The sequence below is a fragment of the Aptenodytes patagonicus genome, chromosome Z (assembly GCF_965638725.1).
Source record: "Aptenodytes patagonicus chromosome Z, bAptPat1.pri.cur, whole genome shotgun sequence".
In the NCBI taxonomy this organism is placed as follows: Eukaryota; Metazoa; Chordata; class Aves; order Sphenisciformes; family Spheniscidae; genus Aptenodytes; species Aptenodytes patagonicus.
This window is the reverse complement of record NC_134982.1, coordinates 6,339,749-6,356,573: the sequence shown is the minus strand read 5'-3', so window position 1 is coordinate 6,356,573 and position 16,825 is coordinate 6,339,749. Positions and strand designations below refer to the sequence as shown.

The 16,825-nt window shown below is 37.3% G+C and overlaps 1 protein-coding gene across 1 annotated transcript in view; it reads right to left on the bottom strand.

Moving 5' to 3' along the window:
- The window catches only part of LOC143172549 (GTP-binding protein Rit2), a 181,777-nt gene that overhangs the window by 116,795 nt on the left and 48,157 nt on the right, over positions 1-16,825 (bottom strand). Inside the window, exon 2 of the mRNA XM_076362118.1 lies at positions 12,973-13,029. Within this exon, the coding sequence (XP_076218233.1) occupies positions 12,973-13,029 (57 nt within the window). The remainder of the gene's footprint in view (positions 1-12,972; positions 13,030-16,825) is intronic.

Below are 16,825 nucleotides of genomic sequence, written 5' to 3'. Positions count from 1 at the left end.
ATACTACTACAATATGTAATTTTTTACTATTTGCAACTTTTTATTTTCTAGTTGCAGATATGCATTTTCCCCTTTAAAATGTAATTATTAACAAAGGCAAAATGCATGTTCACAAGAGCCCATGAAAAACAGAATCGTTAAGAGTTCTGATCAAGTTCTAACTACAATTCATATAACCAAGATGAAGTCTAGAAAACAATGTGCCCCTCTTCCTTCTTTCCCATAGACATATGGATGGAGAAGCTGATTACATTCTTACATTACAACATATTGTGAAATGTAGGATTCCCCTGGATGTAGAATAGTCACCTCCTATAAATGACGGGCTTCTGCAGAGAGGCTGGGATACAGCAGAGATTTGGATAGAAGACTGGCAAAGTCTATCTGAATAATTTGTCCCAGTGCACTAACTATCATTCGTGATGCAAATGCTGTTATCAACAAAGTCACCATTTATTATTTTAATCTGCAAGAATGCACAGATGTGACTAAATTTATATAAACAATTATAAAGGATATGACTTGCTGCCTAGAAAACTCACTCAGCTCTTCTTCAGACCTTGTATTACAGTTCTTCAAACAGGCTAAATTTTGCTTATAAAGTGTCCCACCCATGTGAATAAGACTATTCCAGTGACAAATATTTTTCTGAGAACCAGCTCTCGAAGAGAAAATATGATTTCTTACAAATGTTAGCATTTTTGCAAATCAAGGCTAAAGATAACTCAGGCAAACTTTTGCTGTAGCACTTGCTTCTCTGTTAGAAACCACTTGCAATATAGATAATGCTACTAATATTTAATAAAGACATATCATTACTTTCTCTGCTTCCAGAAAAATGTCATTTACTTCAAAGATGTACACGAACAAAGTGAACAAAGTACTCCTGTTTAATCAAAACATGATAATTAACAGGAGTCCAAGTACCCCTATCTTGGGGAAAAGGAATAACAGGTAGCAATTTCACTACTCTTTCAAGTCCGGGATTGTGCTACTGAGTGGGAGGATCTGACAGCTATTAATTCACTTCTTGTCATTTCAAGGGGAGTAATTAACAAGTTGACTACATCTGCATGGCTATTAGCATGGATGGTGCCTTGGATTTAGTAAGGTGTAGATGGCTGCCGGCTTCCATGAAAGAAAGGTTAATGGAGACATTTGTCCTGTGACGAAGAATTTTGAATTGAGCATCATAAATCATCCACCTCTAGGAAACCATAGCATGAGTGTCTCTTCCAATTTCAAAAATAATTTAAGGAATATTTTTACAAATCACGATATACAAGGAATAGATAAGCAAGTTTTCCACCGGCGACCCTATTCATGGGTTGCAAGTCTCACTTCAGCTCCTTCTAAGTACATGATCCTAATCATAATTATCATCACCGTATGTGGGTTGTGATACCTATAACAGAACCACTGGCCTAAAGCCACAGAATGACTTAGGTGTTCACTCCAACTTCAGGCATCTAATTCCCAGGGCCTTTGAAGCTTCTCAGTTGACCCATAACATGACATTCCACCCTGATTTAGCCCTAAGAACCTAGGCTTTCTTTATAGTATTTCACATTTGAGAGCATTATTCATCTGACTAACTTGAGATGCAGATGTTAGGGTGAGATGAATCATGCTCTAGAATTTCAGTACATTTTTGTTATGAATTAGAAACCACAACCCACACGACTTCACTATGGTTTATACTTCTGGATAAACATATAAACTCTCCTGTCTTAATGTCACCAGCCAGATGGACACTTTGCTCACACTTAAATCCAGTCAGGATCTATAGACTAGGAGCTGAATTCCCCAGATTATCAGAGGGTCTCAATCCAATGAATGTGTGTATATGAAACGCTACTAAAAACCCTACAGTTGCTAACAACCTAAGAAGGAGATGTTGTCCCAATTTTCTGATAGATCAGTGTTTGGAGTATCACAGTAGGCCTGAAGGGAGGCCTGAAGAGCTTAGCTCTGAGAATAAGCTCTTCTGTGATAAGAAGCAGCACTCTTCCACTCCTTTTGCCACTTCAGTTTATTAGATGGATTAGTTAGAGACTTGGTGAATCAAAGCAGGGGGAGGTGAGAATTGTTGGATTGAGTCAAATCAAAAACACCAGTTGCTGAGATAGAGGTCTTCTGCCTGTATGAAGCTGAGATGAAAAAAATAAATAGCCTATTTTGCATAGAACAGACAAAAATATTTTAACAATGGTTTCTATTCTTGGCTGACTCTAGATTCTGAATATGGTAGATATTATTATGAAAGACTTCTAATAATTTTTTTCATTATTATCATTATTACCATTTTTAATAATTACTATTATTAAAAAATATACCACAGAAATGTTTTGATATTGTCACAGTTATGAGAAAAGGCTTTTTTTCCTTCCTAAATTTTAATCTGGCTAATAAGTGCTTAAGAATAGCAACCACAGGGTCATGCTTCTATGCAGTTTTTGGTTATTTTTCTTCTCTCTCTGTTTAGCAGATATACAATTAATCTCAGAGGTTACTAGGAGGAATAGAAGGGTTATATACCGTGCTTTGATCTTCCATTGATGCTTTATTCAGTGGAGAAGAGAATATGGTCAAGGCAGGAATATATCTTACTTCTAACACAAAGAGAGTTAATGGAGGATAGAAAATAATAAGTATGAACCATTAAGAGTTAAGGGGTATTGGTACTTTTTTGCATGTGAACATACAGCATAGGTGTCTCATGGCAACACACAGGAGAAACACTTTTCTCTCCTGTTCCAGCCATGGTAGGCAGATGTTGGGCAGAGATGTTTGAGAAATAGAGTTGTTCACCTGTTTGCTTGCTTTCTCAAACAAAAGAGAAAGGGAAGTCAGATCACTGGCCAGACTATCAATTAAGATCATTCAGATTAGGTAAATGCTCCAAATGAGAATACAAAAAGTAGAGCCATAGAAGATCAATAGTCCATCTAATCCATTTTCCTCTTTTGGAGAGTGACCAATGGCCCAGGGAATCCCACAATTATTTTTGCTTGGCATATTCTCTCAGATTCCAGTTATTTGCACCTCAAGAGCCCTTCTAAGCTGGAAGCAGAATCTCTGTTTTTAACAGCCCTTGATGGATTTTTTTCCCTCCAATAGTTTACCTAAATGGTTTTTGAATCCATCTACATTTTTAGCACAGGTAATTATCCCTATTGTCTTTGAGAACAGAGATCAGTTTAGGAAGGAATTTTGGCTCACGGGCTGATGTCTGAGAGTGACTCTGCATGAGATGGTTGACTCAGCTTTCACATCTTGCCTGTCCCAGAAATAAAAGGATCTCTTTTCTCTTTCGTCCCCACTTAGACTCCCATTTCCCCATAGGTGGTTCTACACTGTCCCTTTTGCCACTTTTTGAGCTTGCTGCATTGTTTTTACTAAAGTGATTAAACTCACTAACCTGGTAGACAATTATTCTGTGTTGGGGTGGCTTAGTTTTCTTCTGGACTACTCTTCAATCAGCCTGTAAAGTTGTCCGATGAATGCCAGGGAGCCAATAAGGCTGGGAGAAGGGCAGAGACGAAGAGTGGGATTTCCTCCTTTTCCACACAAATGAGTTGTTAGATTTGGCCCATCCCATCTCACAAAACTGCAATCTATTGCAGAGCCTCCAAAGTCTGTTCCTAACAGGTGATAGTTCATGCATCATTCCTTCTTCATGATTTAGGGTAAAGAAATTGGATAGCTCTACACTGGGTCTCCTCTATATGCTATTTCCTTCCCTGAGGCCTCACCGTGTGCTGCAGAGACTCAAAACTGTAGCTGCTGTCTGGTACCACTGTGGCTGAAGTGAATCTGCTAGCATAGCTGCTGCGGTATGTTTTCTAAGGGCATGAGTGATGGATGCAGACAGATAACTGCATTTCCAAGACTAAACTGCAAGCCTAAATGCTCGTCAAGGTGTTCTGATTAACCTCCAACCTTTAAGGAGGTGTTCAGTGAAATGATAGGGAGAAAATGACAGCTGTAGGGACAGGTCTCTGGGCCACCTACTCCCTAGAAAGACAGAGACTGCATTTGCTTGTCTGCTATTGTTTATATCAGAGATATTAGCAAAGGAAAATTACTAGATTAAGCACTGTTTCCCGTGTGTCTGAAAATGCTAAGTGACAGTGAGCTGTCACCTGGCATAAACAGCCTTCAAATAGTTGCATGATGAGTTGCATTTGTAAGAAAATATGAATGTGACGAAGCAGTAGCAGACATTAAGTGTGTGTCCAGGATTTTAGAAGTGATTTGTCTTGAGTATGGACGGGGAAATGTAATTAGTTGCTCCGGTTATTTCTTACATGAAGTCTGCAAACCATTTAGGACTGAATAATTGGCTTATCAAAGTCCCAAGAAAGAAAGTTTAACAGCAGAGCTAGAGATCATTTATCTAAGTAACACAGCATATTTCGAATGGGGCCAGACTGTTTCATTAATGAGGAAAATACTGAAGTTCTCAACAGAGGAAGGAGTAAAGAATCAAAGCCCATCTTGAGCTGAGAATGCATCTAAGTTAGAGGATATAGCTCAGACTGAAATATTGAGAGGTGATACAACTATCATTAATCTGCTCTTTGGAGGGAAACTACCAACTTTACAACTAATTCTTCCCAAGAGAAATGGGTTTGATTTTTTTTTTTTTAAATCAAATTGTTTTCCTCATATGCAGAAAGATCTGCTATGATTTACCAGTTTCCATTCTCCATGGCTTCAAACAATTTCTATTTCCCTTCATGGCAGGATATAATAACAACACTAAGCAGAAGGTATTTTGTTGCCTCATTGAAATCTAAACTAACTGAGCAGCTTAGGCACTTTTTGCATTCTTAATTTCTTAATACTACTCCCTCCTTCTCTATTCATGGGTTTTTTTTTAATCTTATGGTGGGAGCACCTATGTTGCCAGACACATGCCAATGTTCTCCTTTCTTTTGCCACCTTAACAAGGATTCTGCGTGGGAAGTCCCGCTCTGCATTTTCCTCCCTTCACTGCAGGTCATCTATCCAGACGCTCTGAGAGATATCATCATGATCTGTGAAGGCCCCTGTTCTGACAAGCTGTCAGGGAAGGCACTGCAGTTCAGATTCAGGCACCTACATTTAGACAGATGCAAAATATTTGTCTACATGCAAGGTAGGTATCTAAAATCTCCTTACACTTAATGGAAGTATAGACTCTATTCAGCTGCCCACACATGACTCTTGCTATTTGATATGCTCTCAGGAATCTTGTCTGGCTTTCCTTTACTGGACTAGAAGGGCTCTGGTGCCCCAAAGGTCCTGTGTCACATCCACAGGGGGCCAGATGATGACGACACAAGACCTGTGGGACATCCACAGCATTCTGGATCAGGAACCTGAACCTAAGCAGGATACTGTAGGACATCTCAAATGGCTCTCAGAGCCTGTGATAAGGGAAATGAGCAAAGACCTATATCTCCACTTCTAAATCACCCTGAAACCCACAAAACTGGAACCTAGATACACAGCTCATGTGTAGACATTTTAATTTAGGTGTCTGAATGTAAGGCTTAGTCCTAACATGGTAAGCATAATCTCTGTTTGCTCTTCTTCGTGTACGTAAGTCAAAATGTTTTATACGGAAAGTATTAACCTCTTAATGTGACATATGATGCAGATAATACCAACAGCTAGAAAAATGAAAACTAATAATAAAACATAGGTTTAGGATTATGGTTCAAACGCATACACCAGTATTGTTATATATTCTCCATTCCTCATTTTAAATGATGATGAATATGGAACACAAACAAAGGCAATTTAGCTATGTCTACACAATCAGTCTGAATACCCTTGGAGACAGTCTTTGGAGACAAATTGTACTGGTTCCAGATCATTTTGTATGAGTTGTTTAACCAGTCTCAGATAAGGCTACTAAATGTATGGAGAATGATGAATGAAAGGCAGTGGTGACTATTTAGGTATCAATCACATTAATTTTTTGAAAAACAATAATTTTGGAGCTCAAAACCAGTTGTGGCTTGTTCAGTCCAATCCAAATATTTTACCTTCTATGGAAAAATGAGAATGAGAATGAAATTAGGGATGGAGTATACACATATACACATCTTAGATAATAGTAGAAATGATCTAGAAACCTTTTGTACCCTAAAAATGAATTTGAATAGTACTTTTGTGGCAAGATGTCCCTCTCCTGATCTATTAGATGTGTCCCGTCTTTGTCTTCTTTCACTCTCTCATTACTAATGAGTTCATATTTCCCTTGCTTTATCTTTTTTTCATTTTTGTACCTTGAAAACAGATATAATATTCTTTATCACACAGACATTTTTTGGTACACATTATATAACTTTAGAATATTTTCAGTCCCATTTTATCTTTTTTCTCAAATTCACCCGTGCATTCCCACCATCTTATTAAAGATAGGTTTAAATGTGTTTTATTTGATGCATTGGTGAATGCATTACTTCGTTAGGAAACCTCATGGAAATTCATGTGCTTAATGCTAAAGTGCCTCCCATCCCACACCCATTTCAATTAAAGTGTGACATTGACACAGCCTTAATGCCCTCAGCTGCTCATTTGACACAACCTCATGCAGTGATATCTCACCAAAACAGGAAGCTGCTTTCGCATCTCGTTTGCATTATGTATTCATTTTAAGATTAGTCACATGGTTAATGAGCATCTTGGAGGCTGTCCAGTTTGCTACACTATGTCATGCTTCCTTTCCTGCCACTCTACTTGCATTAACTCTCCGTGATATTGCCAAAGACTGTGCAGAGTGTAAATTGCTCTTATCCATTTTTTTCCAGAAAATGATCACATCCACTGCCACTTGGAAATTGTTCCCATTGTTGACTACAATTAAATATTAAATGTGTGCTGAAATAATTTCATTTTCATGAAATGCTAACCTCCGAAATTTTGCCCACACACAGTCTAATACTAAAAGAATTTCCTCCTTCCCCTCTCCATTTACTTACAAAAATATGTTTCTGTCTCAAAATTCTGAACTGCAATGTTTGTAGCAAGCCTAAAATACAGTCATTATTCCCACTTTATCTTGAAGTGGCATTAATCTCAAAGTGACAGCATTAAAATTAGCACTTCAGGTAGCATTTAACTCTTTAGTCAATGTTTACTCTATATTTTAAACAAATACTGACACATAAGAAAGACATGGACCTGTTGGAGCAGGTCTAGAGGAGGGTCACAGAAATGATCAGGAGGATGGAACACCTCTGCTATGAAGAAAGGTTGAGAGAGTTGGGGTTGTTCAGCCTGGAGAAGAGAAGGCTTTGGGGAGACCTTATTGCAGCTTATCAGTACTTCAAGGGGGCTTATAAAAAAGATGGCAGCAAACTTTTTGGCAGGGCCTGTTGCGACAGGACAAGGGGGAATGGCTTTAAACTAAAGGGAGGTAGATTTAGACTAGATATAAGGAAGAAATGTTTTACTCTGAGGGTGGCAAAACACTGGCTCAGGTTGCCCAGAGCAGTGGTGGATGCCCCATCCCTGGAAACATTCCAGGTCAGGTTGGACGGGGCTCTGAGCAACCTGATCTAGTTGAAGATGTCCCTGTCCATGGCAGGGGGGTTGAACTAGATGACCTTCAGAGGTCCCTTCCAACCCAAACTATTCTATTCTATGGTTCTATGATCTATTTGTGTGTTTATATGTATTCACATTTATTTATATCTGTATATAATGTCTGCAGTCTGAGTTTCTCAAAATCTTATCAGCTTTTCCAAACTAAGACAACCAGCTAAAATAAAAGACAGTTTCATACATCAGAAGGGACCACTTATTGTGATCATTTATTTTGACACCGTATGTCTGATCCACACTGTACAAAGGACTTCTCTGAATAAATTCCTATCGGAACAAAAATGCACCATTTACTTACAAAAAAAAAAAAACAAAACAACAAACCCAGAACAAAAAGCAACCTCTTCCCTCAAATAAATCCATACTAGTCTTTAAAAAAGTCTTGGACTTAAAGGAGTGCTGGAATATCCATCACAACATCCAGTAAATTCTTCAAAAGTATAGGTATTCCTTCTATAAATGATAAACACAGAAGGGAAAACATGTAAATAGTTCTAAATCTATTTTATCTATCAAAATTAACACATTTGAAATATATGTATGCATTCGACATACAAATCTATGAGCACATATATCATACAATGTAACAACTGAAATATACTTTTAACAAAAATTCTGCCTCATCTCACAGTAGCAGCAGCTTTCTGTGATCAACAAGATTCCCCGTAATATTTCAAAAATGCCAGTGGATAACAGAAAAAAAGTTGTAACTGCAAAGCACCATAAATATACAGTTGTATATTTCTACTATATTGCTAGAGATACGAGTCACTGTAGAAAGAGAAAACTAATGCATTAGTAACATAACATTGAACCACAATGAAAAGGAATGATAGGGAAAAAACAGGTTCCTAGGGACTGTCACAAAAAAGGGAAAAATAAAGCCTCTGAATTTTTAAAGCTATATGATTATTACTGCACAATGTTTAGGATAAATTCCTAACCGTGTTTTTGGAGGGAAGCAGAGGTGGGAAGGAGAAGAACATTTGGCAGCATATTAAAGGGAAAGGACTCCTCTGTATTCTCTGGTCAGTAACACTAAGCAATTTTCACCGTAGTCTCATGTTGGACTAGACAAAAGAGAAATATATTCTCATCTTCAGACTCCCTTCAAAGCTCACTGTCTTATTAGTGTACAGATGAAGTATAAAATAAAAATAAAATAAGGAGAAAAATATCTTCTAAAAATCTTCAAAAGCCAATTGCCCATGGGTATGCTTCTATGTAGAAAGGAGTAGGTCAGGACATGAAATGTGTTCTTTATACCAAAAGAATCAAACTTCAGAACATTTCTTAGAATTGAAAAGATTTGGGCTTTTATGAAATAAAATATGAAAACTCGTTGGCAGCCATTTATTTTTAAGTCAAAGCAAAAACTATTGTAGATGCCTTGTTTCAGGTTTTTTGTGTGTTCCTAACTGATCATACAAGATGGTTTTGTGGATCCTTTATATGGACTGAATGCAGTTTGGTTCTGCTTTTCAACTAGAATATCAACCAGATTATACCAGTCCTATGCTCATGTGCTTTGGGAATGGTTTATTGTCCCGTCTTCTTTACTTAGATGCAAATATATTTCACAAGAATCTACAGAAATGAAAAACAGCTGAAACTATTATTCCACTCCTATGTCAACACTTAAGGTGGACAATGAAAACTTAAAATGGATGAAGTTATAAACCTTTAGTAGCCCCAGGGGTCATTGAAGTCTTTCCAGTAAAACTGAAAGTGATAGACTTCTGGGATTTAAAAGACAATGATGTTATTTACAAAGGCCCCTTGATTTTACAGCCCCCAGCCCCCCGTTTCTATTAGGACAGCTCTTAGAAAAAGCCCCATCAAATGCAAGGAAGTACAGTATCAATTCTGTCAGCACTACCTACTTAAATCATGGCTAAATTTGTACAGTGAAGTATCGTGGTCACTGCTGCCACAATTTCACACCACAGAAAACATAGAGAATGGAGATGCTAGTGCAAGAATGTTAGGAAAAATATGTATTTATTTACTAATTCTTATGTCTGTGTAAAGCAAAAGAAACAATAGACCTTATCTTAAAGGTCAACTGGAGAATAGTAGACTCATCAGGACGGCAAGTACTGAAAATCCATGGATTATCATTCAAGCACATCATAGAACTTCTTTTGTTACTTCCAGAGAATATTATCCTCTCAGTGACACCTATGGAAACTGTTGTTCCCTTAAATGCCCAAAGAGAAATAAAACCACAGGTAGGCAGAATACGTTATTTCTGAAGAAGTACACTAAAATCTGAGGTCAGTATGCCCAGAGAAGTTCAGGACAGCTCATGAGTTCCATAAACAAGATACAAATTGCTGAGGAATGAAAGTAGCCTAAAATGTATGACACAAAAGAAAGGCAATATATCGATATCCAGAGAGATCAGTGATCTCAGACACAGCTGAAAAGCTGTGTTCAATTTTCTGCTTTGCCACTCTGCCAGAGTGAAGGTACATTTCATATGTGGCTGTTTTTTTTTCTTTCCTCATCATCTGCTGCTGGGTTACTATGAGAAACAAAACTCTGACTAGACAGATCGCTGTTCTGCCCCAACATGATAACTTCCCCGTGACACAAAGCATCTGTTTGTGGTTAGCTCCTTGCAACTTTCGAGGAATGACCTCTCCTCTATCAACTCCTGGCATCAGCATAGTCTTGGCCCTGGATATGTTTATCTTGGATCACCTAATTTTTTTTAGACTGATGGAAAATAGTTAAAATATGCCTACCAGTGGATGTACAAAAAAACATGGGATGAATTCTGTGATTTGAGACCAGGGGCTCGAAAGTAGTAAAAGCAATCTCAACACTATAAACTTTTTCAATGAACTGAGATTTTTAAATGTATTTGTTTGTTATTACAGGTCAGATGACAAATGATTCCTTCTATTTGTTTTTTGGGTTTATGTCCAGTTTTGAGGGGCCATACCACATATTTACCCAAGAGGAAACATATGTACTTAGCCCAAGATTATACTCTGCTGTTTAGTACATGTTTTAGAGCATGAATAGAAATAAGCCTTTCTCAGGATGTCCTCAGCATGTTCTGAGAGACAGAAGTGTTGAACAGATAAAACTCAGAGTCGTACTTCCAGTTCTGCCTCTAGCCATCTGTGTGAGTTTGCATTCACTATTTCATTTCTCTGTTCTCTATCTCCCTCCCTCTTCTATTTAGAGTGTTGGTTTTACTGAGTAGAAGCTGTCTCTTACTCAAGGAGACCTTCATCCTCATTCGGTCCTCTAGGTATTCCTGCAGTATGTACTTACAATGCATCATAAGCTTGCCTTCTCTTTATGATTATCTATTATTCATATTGTGGTAGTGTCTAGAGACCAGTAAGTTAAGATTATGACAAGATACAATATATGGATAAATACAGATGGCAGGTGGATATTTAATAATAAAGATGGGTGCATGTACAAAACTTAATGGTGTCAGTAATTAATGCTCCTCTCTTCCAATTAGATTTATTATTTTTTTCCTGAGTGCAACAAATGAATTTGTAGAAATTCCATAATAGTTTTGCCTTCTTTAGAGTTGACACGTCTCATTTTTATTTTGTAATATTTTAATGGTTATAAAATTACTAATGGTATGAAGAGTTTATACATCTTTTTTTTTTTTTTTACATCATTAAAATACAACAATTTACCAGGAGTTAATATCCAGGAAATGTGGAATACTATAGAAATAACAAATTAAAATAAATATTACCATTAGCTGCTCTACTTAGCAGTGCAGTAATTTTATATAAGTTAAACCTGAGTTTGAAATATTTGAAAATTTCAAAAATAACAAAAAATTGTTTTGGCTGAGGGGGTTAGAAAAATCCCCCCTCCAAAGGAATCTTTGTAAATGTTAACATTTTTAGTGCCTCCCACTTATCAGACCCAGATTCTGCCATCTTCTCCTAGGTATAACTAAATAGTCCCTATAAATGCAAGGACTTTTTAGTATAAGTAAAACTAACTAAACCCTTAAATGAATAAACATTCAGTTCTGCTGATTTCTACCTTAATGTGACATACATTTTTTACTACATTCATTGATATTGATGATTATAGCGGTGCCCAAAAGATGCTCAACAGCAAAAAAAAAAAAAAAAACAATAGTCTTTTGACATCATAGTGTCACAGAAAGGTGGAGGTTGTCAGGAACCTCCGGAGGTCATCTGGTCCAAACCCCTGCTCAAGCAGGGCTACCTAAAGCAGGCTGCCCAGGACTATGTCTATACAGTTTTGAGTATCTCCAAGGATGGAGACTCCACAATCTCTCTGGGCAACCTATGCCAATACTCTCCTGCACTGGGGAGCCCAGAACTGGACATGGTACTCCAGGTACCATGAGGTGTGGCCTCAGCAGTACTGAGTAGAGGGGAAGGATCACCTCCCTCAACCTGTTGTCAGCGCTCCTCCTAATGCAGCCCAGGATACCATGAGCCGCCTTTGCTGCAAGGGCACATCGCTGGTTAACGTTCAACTTGGTGTCCACCCAGCGTCCAGCAGGATGTGAAAAAATGATACCCAATACAACAGGAATCTGGGGCTGTTCAAGGCATTAAATTACTCAGTTTTATACTCTGTAAATATCTTCCAAATCTGTACTCAACTTAGAAGGGGGAAAAACATTTGAAATGTTTTAATGAGACAGTTTTTGCCACAGCCATTTTGAATTAACTGATTTAGAAATATAAATTCAGTTCAGCCAACCAGAATCCATCCCAGATCTCTCTTCCAGCTCAGACTGTCCCATTGCACTCCAGCCATATAGTCATGCAATGGTCAGCATCTAAAGATGATGACTTTCAGTGTATTGCAGATACATGTGAATATTTATCATTACTTAAGGTTACAATGCAGGTAAACTCAGTGGAGTTAGCAGAGTATGTGACCCCAGAGCACAACTCCTGTATATTAAACTCAGTAGGCACTTGATTTTTCTAGAGAAGGTCAAGTGTTTAAAAGTGGAAAACAGTACTAAAATAACAAAACTTTTAAAAACACACTCCAGACTGGAGTTTTTACACTATTTCAGTATTTTGAAAGATTGCTTTCTATCTTGTACGATTTTTGGTTTCTGTGATTACAATTGCACAGCCATTAGTAGTTATAGCACATGAAGCCACAAATCTGTTGGTGAAAGAGATTTTGTACAAAGCATTTCAGGAAGAAATACCTATGGTATGACCATGACACAATGTAATTGTCATCACAGAATTAAGGTTTAATCTAAAGTTTATAGACCTTGCTTCAATCTAAGCGTTATTTAGGAGCAGCTTCTCACTGTATGGCAATCTTGAATAGGCAGAGAGATTGAAAGGGATGAAGAAGACAATAATCTCTACTCACCTATAGTTGGATCATGATAGTCAGGGAACCGATGGCTTATGAACTGCATTGTCATTGCTGGAGATGAGGAAGACAGAGGGAAGAAAAAAGAATTACATTACTGTCTTTAAATGACAACAGGGAAAAGAACAAGCAGAGAATTCACTCATCCAAGTATTAGCTTAGAGAGTGAGTCAAAAGTTGGTCTTATGTCTACAGCTACAAGAATGCATTGGCATTACAGTGATAACGAAGAATTGATAAATGGAAAAAAATATGAATTAAACTTCTTTATTTGTCTTAATTTCTTCCTTTTTAAACTGCATTTTATCAATTGCTGTATTAATATGTTACATCTTTTTGGCACTTGGTAAATACTGTTAATCTGATATTGTCTAGAGATGAAAATTGCCATGAAGAAAACATAAAATATAATTTACAAGGCTGGTTCATAAAAGTTTTCATGATATTACACAATGCCACTAACTGCAGTACCTGATTGTATTTCTGGTGCGTTTTAGGAATACCTAACTCATTAAGCTTGATACAGCAGACAAATGCTTCTGCTAGAGCTACCTACCTAGAGCTTGGTTTCTTCTGAACAGATTGTTTTATGGCTGAATATTACTTGCTTTCAGAAATTTTAGGGAAGTTACGAGTCTTCAGAAAAATTGTTTTGCATCAGAGCGGAACAGGTAGCGCTCTAGAAGTGAAATTACAATTTATGTAGAAAGCCAGAAACATTCATATCCTGTCCAACCGTGAGTTTCCAACGTGCCTTCTAAAGTTCATGGACTTTGGATAACCACAAAAGTAGGTTTAGGTAGTCGGTGGTCACAGTAATACCATCAGTCATAAGAACAACATGGGTAGTTATGTTGTCTTTGATGTTTTTCCTCTGGAGCTTGAACCTCAGTTCATTTGAAAAGTAAAGGAATCTACCTAACACTGAGAGCTGTGAAGAAAAGACCTTCAAAAGTGAAACAGGTGAATTCCAATTGAACAGAAGGGGGAAAAAAATAGGACCCAGCAGATTTTTTTTTTTTTAAATATTGCTTGATTTTTAAGCCAATTTCATTATTTTAATTTTTCATGGTTTTTTAATGCCTGCATTAAAATTCCACTATAGTTGCTCTGTGGCCATTTGTTTAAAAAAAAATACCCCACCTGAATGATAACTATCGGTCACAACACTTTAAACCAAACATAAGATCCTGCCTTATGTCTTGAACATCTCAGTTACCTCCAATAGCAGAGGTTATGAACAAGACGTGATATTTTAAAAATTCTGTATATAAATACATCCATTTTCAAAACAGCATTTTTTAGGTTAATGTTTGTCCTCCTTATATTTTCAAGAATCTGGGGGTTAAGGAGATAGTTTTACAAAATGACACAGACAAGGAGTATTAAACATTTATTACCATGTTAATAAATTATTGCATCTTTAGTGTAGACAAATATAAATGTTAAGAAGCAGCATTATAAATTCATAGTAACTCAGAGAGCGTAACTGTGTAAAAAAAGCTCATTCAGCCTATACATATTATAGGGGAATAAATCTACGTGCAGTGACACTCATGTCTTCTATATTATCTGTTGTCAGATGCATTACTTTTAAGTACTGTGTATGTTTGGACACTTTCATTTCCAGGACACCTGTTTTTTTAATCACGACAGATTTTTAGGCACCTCCATCTGATAACTGTTAGTGGTTTATGAAGAATAAATTGATGTCCAATGTGATCTGCCTAGTTTGCTGAGAAGCAGAGGCAGCTAGCAGAAATGCTGTTCATATGGTTTCTGCCTACACATTTTGAGCTTTCTGAGGGCCTGTACCACAAATGAATTCAATTTGTTTCACTACCTGCTGCTTTTTCTTGCCAAGATTTTTTTTTTTTTTTTTTAAAAAGCAAACTACTCTGTATCTGATCTCATTCTGTTGCCTTTTGGAGCTATGCCTGCGTCACAAAATCTGTTGTTACAACTGATCCCCAGGGGATACCCAGAACTAATGGTAAACATTTTTGCTCTCTCCTGAGACAGCCCCAAATCAATACATCATTTATATCCTCATTAAATCCACAGGATCTAAGAGGACTGAAATCATTTGGAAGCATCACACTGACTTTCAACTGTAACGTGCAAAATGTTAGCTACTGGGACGTGTAAAATTTATATCTCCCAGACCACTCTGTGAGTGTGAATATGCATCATCAAAACTTTCACAGGAACCTAGGCTGCACACAGTGCTTTAGAGGCAGATCTGAAGAGGAACTTATGTCTTGTAATGTCAAGTGCAACGATACTGACTTGTATACGCCTGATCCTCGTCTCAGTCCAGAGCTCTGTATGAGCTGATTTGGCTATATATAAAATGAATCTGGAGAGGTACAGAATTTGAGAAAGGTGTTCACAGAAGCACTCCGCATAAAGAAATGAAAACATCTTACAGTCTGCTGGCTAGGGAAACGGTGAATAAAAGTTTCCTTTTACATGCAGTTTGTCCCACAACTGCTTCCATGACATCCCTTTGTCAAGGGCTCCTCCTAAGCACCAGAATAAGGAACCTCTTTGGCCTCTTTAGTGCTTGTCACCTCTTGCATGGGGATTAGCACCCTCTCCCACAAATAGGTTACGCAGTTTTGTTTCCTCAGAAAGAAGGAATTGAGGTACACTGTCTGATCTTTTTAATCACTGAATTACAATGTAAAATAAGGAAACTGGTGTATAAGAGGTGAGAATTGCAACCCCTCTTCCTCTGTGTGTTCTTTAAAATAAGAATTATAATTTTCTGTTAAACCCTACTGAATATTAGTGCAGCAAGCATTTTCAGAGCAGGCATAACAGGCCACTTCCCCTAAGGGAAAGGAACAACTAGCTTTTGGCTTTGAACAACAAACCCCTTCCTTACTCTATGAGGATGGAGGACAAAGAAGTTTCGAAACATCAGGTCTGATGTACAACAACAGTTGTATCCAGATTTACCAGACATTCCACAGGTTTGGCTGCTGGACATGCAGAAATTAGTTCTGAATGATGGTCAGAAGTTGGTGGAATGCTTCCCAGAGCAAAAGAAGGCTCAGTCACCGCTAGCATGAAACGACACAACTCAGCTGGTGCCTCGGGAATTAGACCTGCTTATAATCTGTTTGGGCTCCCCAGCAGGACAGCTACCTCAGCTGGAATACACTGGCTTCTTCACTGATATTAACATCAGCTCCGAAGTCATTTTCCAGAGCGAATTAATTTTGAAAACTAATACCAAAATGGTATGGGTATTCCGTGCTGCTTTATGAAAATATTCTCCTTGGTCCCCCATTTTTTCCTTACCCATTATCCTTATTTCCATATAAATTAACACTCACACTTAACAAATCCAAACCATCATCAGATATTGTTGTGACCATTTTCCTTTGGAAATCCAAATAATACTGCTCCAAATTTTTACAGATCTATAAATTAGGCACCTTTAACTCTAATTTATGCCACACATAAAACATTGTATTAAAATGTGGCTTTAAAACAGGATATTAAAACAGAATAAATGGATAAGACCGATATTTGAATAAATACATATACACGTCAAAGCAGAGTCAGTTAAAAAATGGTAAAAAAACCCCACCAAAACACCTTTTAATCCACAGCAGATATTGTGAAACATTTTGAATAGCAAGTTGCCTGAAAATTTTTAATGAATATTTTATAACACTGTGAAGATCATTCCATTTAAATGGGGCATGTACATCACATGGCAACTACTATAAGTAAAAGGATCATTGTTTCAGATGAATAATCTCTTCGTTATATCCATCTGTGGCTAAGCAAGTACAGATTGCCTCAGTTGAATAAATTTAAGCCTGATATGCATGAG